The sequence below is a fragment of the Portunus trituberculatus genome, chromosome 31 (assembly GCF_017591435.1).
Source record: "Portunus trituberculatus isolate SZX2019 chromosome 31, ASM1759143v1, whole genome shotgun sequence".
In the NCBI taxonomy this organism is placed as follows: Eukaryota; Metazoa; Arthropoda; class Malacostraca; order Decapoda; family Portunidae; genus Portunus; species Portunus trituberculatus.
Genome location: NC_059285.1, coordinates 2,541,622 through 2,549,992, shown reverse-complemented (window position 1 = coordinate 2,549,992; position 8,371 = coordinate 2,541,622). Strand labels below are relative to the sequence as shown.

At 44.3% G+C, this 8,371-nt stretch overlaps 1 protein-coding gene across 9 annotated transcripts in view; it reads right to left on the bottom strand.

Annotated features, from left to right (window-relative positions):
- Positions 1–608: 608 nt before the first annotated feature.
- LOC123511149 (prostaglandin E2 receptor EP4 subtype-like) overlaps positions 609–8,371 on the bottom strand; it is a 224,362-nt gene continuing 216,599 nt past the window's right edge. For 8 of the 9 annotated variants that reach the window (XM_045266780.1, XM_045266779.1, XM_045266782.1 and 5 more), the window contains 2 exons: positions 4,397–4,561; positions 609–1,487 (listed from right to left, as the gene is read on the bottom strand). In XM_045266780.1, coding sequence (XP_045122715.1) covers positions 1,075–1,487; positions 4,397–4,561 — 578 coding nt within the window. In that variant the 3' untranslated portion in view covers positions 609–1,074. Of the gene's footprint in view, positions 1,488–2,594; positions 2,768–4,396; positions 4,562–8,371 lie in introns of those variants that run through there. The other variant, XM_045266787.1, reaches the window with a different exon arrangement.

Below are 8,371 nucleotides of genomic sequence, written 5' to 3'. Positions count from 1 at the left end.
AATAGACCAGTGTGGATATAGTTATATGTCATGTACGTTTTCTTTTTCCGTTTTTTTTTTTTTTTTTTTTTGAGGGGGGTCTGTGTGTATGTTTAGTTACGTACACTTATATATATACACAGACACACGTACACACACACACACACACACACACACACACACACACACACACACACGTATATGTAAGTTAGTTTATTTATAGTTGATTTATTCTACTTTTTAAGGGCATGGGGGGAGGGGAAGTGTTAAGGTGTTCATGTTACTGATTTAGTGTCATGGCATCACTTCAATCTATTTGTCTTCTATATTCACTTCACTTTTTCATATCACATACACGTTCACGCGCCGTTCACTTCTTTGCAGCAGCGCCATATGACCACTTTTCTGCGGTCCTGTTAAGTCATTCGCCGTTCATTTCTTTGCTGACAGAATGTACTGATTGTCTTTTTCAGTTTGGTGAGGACAAGATGGGTTTTTTTTTTCTACTATTCTTTTTTTTTAGGTCAGTGTAATGTTCTTGTTTTTCAGTTTCCTTCACCTTTACAATATATTTTTCTCACATAAAGTTGTAAATGCACAGTACTTTTTATTTTTATTTTCTGTTGACCTTTTCTTCCTTATACAACGTCAGGGATATGTTTTTTTTCAGGTAAAGTCCTTTCTTTGATCACACCCTGTACACTCTTCAGTTTATTTGTAGTTTGTGTGAAAGTCTCCCTTGATCACTGTTACACCCATCCTCTTGCTAAACCTCCATCCTGTCACGTGCGCTCTTTACCATCAATCCCTCAACAAAGAGTCCAGCGCCACACAGCAGTACAAACCTTCACTCCTCACCTTGAAAAACCCTCCTCATTCCTCCCTCCTTCAGTAGAGTGTATCCATCCTTCCTCTAGCTAAACCTTCATCCTGTCACGTGCACTCTTTCCCATCAGTCCCTCAATAAAGAGTCCAACACCAAACACTAGTACAAACCTTCACTTCTCACCTTGAAAAACCCTCCTCATTCCTCCCTCCTTCAGTAGAGTGTATCCATCCTTCCTTAGCCTTCCCCAACCGCCCTTTCCACCTGCCCTAACTGCTCCTCTGCCGCGCGTCCGCCGAGCTGCAACGCCCCCTTGTGATATCCCTGCCTTCATCCCCTTCCCCATCCACTAGTCGCGTTGCTGCCTCCCCAACAGTGAACACAGAGTCATCCCCAACATCGGAGCACTGGTTGGGGTACAGACGGCGGGGGTCTTGGGGGGAGGAGTAGGGATGGTAGGTCGGTGTTAGGTACTGTCCTTGCTGGCCGTACTGGTAGTGTGGGTGCAGGTGGTGGTGGTGGTGGTGGTGGTGCGTGTGTGGTACAGTGGGTGCGTCTGGTTTGAAGGTCTGGGTGCTCTGTGTGCGGTACTGCTTGCCCTCTGAGCCATCCTGAGTGCAGCACCAGGAGTGGCGGCGTCCCTGCGTGCCCGCCCATGACGCCCAGTTGTCTGAGGTGGGGTCTGTGGAGAGAGAGAGAGAGAGAGAGAGAGAGAGAGAGAGAGAGAGAGAGAGAGAGAGAGAGACATCACCATTAACATCACCATCACATTATAGCTCATTCATCTCACAGCCACCATCATCACCATCACCACCATCACCACAGCCATCACCACCACCATCATCACCACCAACATTCACCATATATGTCACTTCTCCCCACGCATTGAACCCCTATTCTTTTACACCTCCTCTTCCTCCTCTTCCATCATCATCATCACCATCGTCATCATCATTACTGCCCGCCATCATCACTCCTTCACCTGTCACCTTCACCATCACTTGTCATACTCAAGGTCCCACGTTTTTTTTGTCTCCAAGTACGTGTCTTCCTTTTCTTTGTCTTTTTCTTATCTAGAGAGAGAGAGAGAGAGAGAGAGAGAGAGAGAGAGAGAGAGAGAGAGAGAGAGAGAGAGAGAGAGAGGAAAGCTTATCTCCATCCTTATCAATATTCAGTCAGGAAAGCTAATCTAGAGAGAGGAGGTGGAGAGATAATGCTTAATCTTCCTCCTCTTCCTCTTGTTTCTCATTCTCTTCCTCCTCTTCTTCTTCTTCCTTATCCTCTTTCTCCTCTTTTTCCTCTTCCTCTTTCTCCTCTTCCTTCTTTCCACGATGGTTGTTTGTAGAATTACTTTATGATATTTATTTTCTTCCTCCTCCTCCTCCTCCTCCTCCTCCTCCTTTCCTGTTGCTTCTTCTGTTCTTGTTCCTTTCTTCTTCGTATTCTTGTCATTTATCTTGTTAATTTTTCTTATTCTTGCCTTTTGACGTTCTTTTTGTTCGTCTTACTGTTCTTTCCTTTCTCCTTATTCCTGCTCTTGTTCTTCTTGTTCTTGTTAATCTTGTTATTTTTTTCACCTTCCTCCTTCTCCTCCTTCTTCTCCTCCTCCTCCTCCTCAGCCTCGTCACCTCACTGATGATGATACACAGATAATGCTTAATCTCTTCCCCACCACCTCCTCCTAATACTCTACCATCACCACCACCACCACCACCACCACTGCTACCCTCTCCCGTCCTCCCTCCTACCAAGATGGCGCAAGAGATAAGAGTCAGACTGATTACCAAGCGATATCGTGACGCGGGCAGGTCGCGTTGCAGCTTCCTGGTAAACTCTCCAGCGCGTGACGGGGAAAATGACAAGCTGATGAGAATATTTTTTCCTGAGATGCCAAGGATGTAAAAGAGGAAAGGAAAGGAAAAATATATATGCGCTATGAATATAATTTTTTCTTTTTCTTTTCTGTTTTTGTGGGGGTGAGTATGATAATGTCCCGTGAGAGATTTATAAGAGAGAGAAAGAGAGAAGAGGTGAGAAGGGAAGGGACGGGGGGAAAGAGAGAGAGAGAGGAAGAAAGAGAGTTCGAGATAGATAGATAGATAGATAAAGAGAGAGAGAGAGAGAGAGAGAGAGAGAGAGAGAGAGAGAGAGAGAGAGAGAGAGAGAGAGAGAGAGAGAGAGAGAGAGAGAGAGAGAGAGAGAGAAGAAGAAGAAGAAGAAGAAGAAGAAGAAGAAGAAGAAGAAGAAGAAGAAAAGAGGAGGAGGAAGAAGAAGAAGACGAGGAAGAAGAAGAAGAAGAAAAGCGAAAGATAGACAACAAAAAGAAACGTAAGAAATAAAATAACAATAATAATAATAATAATAATAATAATAATAATAATAATAATAATAACAATAATGGTAATAAGAATAATTTGCATTTTGATACGTGAAATAAACACATTCTGGAAATAAGAACTGAGTGGCGTGAAAGTGGAAGGAGCAGTATCTCTCTCTCTCTCTTTTGTTGTGAGGAAGTGATAAGAAGAGTCAATTATATTCCTCGAAAAGGAAGGCACTGGAAAACTGAAGAAAAAAAGAAGAAGAAAGAGAAAAAGAAAAAGAAAAAGGAGGAGGAGGAGGAGGAGGAGGAGGAGGAGGAGGAGGAGGAGGAGGAGGAGGAGGAGGAGGAGGAGGAGGAGGAGGAGGAGGAGAAGAACGACGACAACAACGCAACACACACAACACACACACACACACACACACACACACACACACACACACGTCGTCGGAAAAGTGAGAAGCAAATATGGAGACAATCCAGAGAGAGAGAGAGAGAGAGAGAGAGAGAGAGAGAGAGAGAGAGAGAGAGAGAGTATATTTGTCTTTCTCTCCCTGAAATCCGATACTCACGCATTCAAAAAGTCTTCACCAGGAACAAATTTTAGTATCTACGTGTCTCTTATTTGTAAATCTTTCATATCGCTATCATTTATATTATCATCAATCTCCTTTGCTGTACTTCCACTCCTTATCTCTCTTAGTGTCTACGTGTCGTGTCTTTCTTATTTGCAAACCTTTCATATCACTCTCATTTGTATTATTATCACTCTCTCCTTTGTTTTTGTTCCATCTTCTTGTCCTCTTTTGTTCCATATTCTTCATGCGTGCAGAGTAGGAGGACTGTTGGCGTGGAAACTGGTGAAATGGTGGCGGAATAGTGAAGGAAAGACGGGTGACATGGAGATGGTGAAAGATGCACAGCCACATACTCACCTGCACACACACACACACACACACACACGCAGATACTCGTAGATAAAGAAAGATAAAAAGATAGATAGATAGATAGATAGGTAAATGGTTGGATGCATAGATAAATAGATAGATAAAGAGATAGATAGACAGAATGACACACACACACACACACACACACACACACACACACACACACACACACACACACACACACACACACACACACACACATCATTGACATTACCTCACACACACACTTCACAGAAACCTTCACCCTCTCACCTCCACACACACACTGACACTAATACCACCCCTACAAACCCCACAGACACACACCAGGGCACCACTCCTCACCTGGGGCATCGTAAGTGTTCCTGGCGGGCCTTGAGGACGGAGCAGCGCGGGCGGAGGCAGAGGAAGTGATGCGTTTGAGTCTGGCGTGGTCATTAAGCTCCTCCACTGGACACATGCGGTACTGCTGAGACGTGAACACTGGGATGGGCACCTCGGCGGCCTCCTCTGCGGGTGTGGGAAAAGGGGGAGGGTGGTGAGATCGAGGTGGTGGTGGTGAGTAGAATGGAAGAAAGGATTAAAAAAAGGAAAGAGTGTGAAAGAATTGAGGGAATACTGTACAGAGAACGGGAGAGAAGAGGAGAGTAAGGGGTAAAGAGGAGGAGGATGAAAGACAGGATGGAGAAAGAGAACGAGAGAGAGAGAGAGAGAGAGAGAGAGAGAGAGAGAGAGAGAGAGAGAGAGAGAGAGAGAGAGAGAGAAATTAAAGTCATTATAATAAGAGTATAGTTTTTATAAATAACTCTTCACGTAACACGAAAGAAATGAAAGTCTAAGAATTGAAGGGAAGCGAGTATGAAGGATGAAAGGAAGAGGAAAGTGAGGGAAAGTAGAAGGGAAAGGGAAGGAAGGGAAGGGAAGATGAAGGAGTTAAAGGGGACACATAATAGTATAATAGAACCGATGGAATGTAATTAGAAGGAAGAAGAGGAAGGAAAAAAAGAGAGGCAAAGAAGCAAATAGGTAACTGATTTTAGAGTTCAAGGGGAAGAATTTTTGGTGTGGTGGTCTGGAGTAAAGGATGGTGATGAGGGAAGGTCGGAGAGAGACAGACAGACAGACAGACAGCTTGCTAATATCTGTTAAGCTTAGTTAGTCTTACGGATCTAAAATCTATCAGTGGTTTTCACTATTTGCTTTATCTGATTATCTCTTCACTTATATGCATGTTTGTGTGTTTATCTTTATCTGTGTATTTATTGGCATTCATCTTTTCATATATTTTAATCTATATTTATAATTACTAAAGATTCATAATTTCTTTTATTTTTAGGCAATTGGTAACTTGTTCTTTTCATGGCTTTCTTAACCTTATGGTCTGTGATGGATAGTGATGAGCAAAGTAGAAATGAAAGGAAACACTGATGAGGGAGCATAAAAGAGGAAGAAGATTAAAAGCCTCTCGACCCGCCCGGGCTGCTCTTCCCTCCCGCACCTCTTAAACACTTTCCTTGCACTGCACTCTATTGAAACTGATTTTAGGTTGAAAGAGACAAAATTAACTTATTCCTACTACTCCTTTACTCTTTCCTGCGTCTCCTTCCAAACTGTTCCCTTCCAGTACTCCACGCTCTTAAAACAGTCATATACGCTTGATAAATAAAACTAACCTATTCCTTCTTTTCTCTTCTGCTCTTTTATGCGTCTCCTTCCAAACTGTTTCCTTCCAATACTCTGAACAACACAGTAAGACTCCTCCACCAGGCCTGCTCTTAACTGTCCCTCGTGAATGTTGAAGGAAATATTTTGCTTGTCTATTCATGGCTCGTTGATGCATTGTACGCTGTAATGGAGGCGACAGGAGGAGGGTGCTAAAGTGGAGGGGTTGGGGAGGGGCTGGCAGGAGGGGAAGTATGTAGGGGAGAGGGAGGTATGAGTAAGAGGAGAAAGAATGGAGGGATGAAGAAGAGAGATACTAAAAGGACGGATGAGGTGGATGGGTGTGTATTACGGGAAGAGTAGTGGTATGGTGGGGAGGGATGAGGGAGGCAGGATGGAGTGGCCAGGGTGGAGTAGGGCGTTGCATTGAGAAGAGTGTAGGTCATAGTGTCTCATTTTACATTAACTGCTCTCCTCTCTCCATTACTCCCTTTTACTCCTTCCTGACCCCTTCCCCTCCCTCCCAACCATCCCCTCCCCTGACCCCTCTCTACTGACTCCTCCCCTCCCGTCTCTCTCCCCCTCCCTACGTGACCTTCCTTTACACAGGGCGTGGTGGCGAACCCTCCCCATCGCGCCGGGAGGTCAGGCGCTGATTAAATTCTCCTCTCGCTCATTAATTTGCACAACAAACAATCAAGTTTTCCTTCCATCAAAAAGACAAGAAAGCGGCATTAGAATAATTAATACCGCGAACTCATTAGGTAAACATGGCGGCCTCATTGCCATCACTAGCTATGGAAGGGACGGACAGGTGAAATTTGCCTCCAATTCTCTCTTCGTATGTATTTCTGTCCATTTAATTAAGCTCTTCGCCGCCTCATCTCGAATACTCTGCTCGTGGGAAAGTTGCTGAGGTTTTCTGGGATGTTTTCGACGTTCTGTTGACAGTTTAGCGGGTGAAATGTGCCTTCCTATTCTCTCTCTTCCTGTCCTTCATATTCGTAAACGTTCTGGCGTCTCACTTCGTCTGTGGTGAAAGTTATTGTGATTTTCATGCATGTTTTCGTGGTTCTGTTGACAGTTTAGCAGGTGAAATAATCCTTCTCTTCTCTCCTCCTCTGTCCTCCATATTCGTAAACGTTCTGGCGTCTCACTTCGTCTGTGGTGAAAATTGTTGTGATTTTCATGGATGTTTTTGTGGTTCTGTTGACAATTGAACAGGTGAAATGTGCATCTTATTCCCTCTTCCTCTGTGTGTCTGTCCTTTACATTCTTAACATGTTCTTTATATTCTTAACATTCTTAACATTCTTAACATTCAATTCTAATGTTGTGTTGATGACTTTTATGAATTTCAGGGATGTTTTCATGGTTCTGTCGACAGTTTAGCAGGTGAAATAAGTCTTCAGTTCCCTCTTCCTCTGTGTTTGTTCTCATTAAACGTTTTGCCCTCACATCTTGACGACTCACAACACGCACGACATTCTCTAGTAAAAGTTGTGTCTATGAAGGATGTGCTCATTGTTCCGTCGACAGTTCAACAACGTGCAATACAAGATCAAATGGTTAACCCCTTCAGTAGCATGCCGCGTTTCCATATTCATTCAGGTTACTATTTGGCGATTTTGTACAGCTTCAGAGACTTATGTGGGGATTAAAATAGTAAAGATTCTGGGCCATTAATCTTCTGACCTGCATAGACCCTTCCTAATACAAATAAAATCGTCTAGGTGTACCCAAAAATCATGGTGAAAATGCGTCCTAGTACTGAAGAGGTTAAGAAACAGATTACTGTGGAAAAGAGAACGTGTTGATTCTGTACTTTCATCTCTACAGAACTCATTTTCAGACTGCAGTACGAAGGTCAGTGTCTGAGGTGTACGTGATGGGGGATGATAGGCAATGGTGGGGAGATGGGTGGGCGTTGTGCTGCTGTGGAGGGGATGGAGGGGTAGGGAGAGGTCAGAGGGTCAGAGGACCGCCACACCGCCACACCGCCACTTCGCCACTCCGCCACTTCGCCACACCTGCCTGGCGCCGCACGGGTCTGTCTGGTGGGGTCTGTGAGGGCCTCGGGGACTGGTAATCAGGGAGTCACAGGCGGAGGAATGTTCTGGCTAAATAACACCTTGCCTCGCCCTTTCTGCCTACCTCCCTCCCTGACTCACCCCTCTCCTTCCTCCTCTCTTCCTCCTTTCCTTCCTTAGCCACCCTTCCTCCTTTCCACCATCTCCCTTCTTCCTTACACTCCCTCTCTGCCTACCTCCCTCCCTGACTTCACACCTCTCTCTTCCTCCTCTCTTCCTCCTTTCCTTCCTTAGCTACCCTTCCTTCTTTCCCCATCCTCTCTTTCTTCCTTCCTCTCCTTCCCTTATTCCCTCCTTCTTTATTCTTCCTTTCTCTCTCTCTCTCTCTCCCTGCCGTCCTTCCCTCCCTTCTTCTTCTTCCTTTTTCTCTTTACCTCCTCTCCCTACACTCCCTTCTTTCCTCCTCTTCTTCTCTCCCTCTCCTTCATTCATTCTATTTATTCCATTATTCCTTCCACTGTTTTTCTGTCAATTTCTGTTTTCTATCAATTTTTTTTTACTTTATTTTCTCGCCTCTCTTTTTCTTCCTTTGCTATCCACTTCTCTCTTCTTTCTTTTTACCTTATTC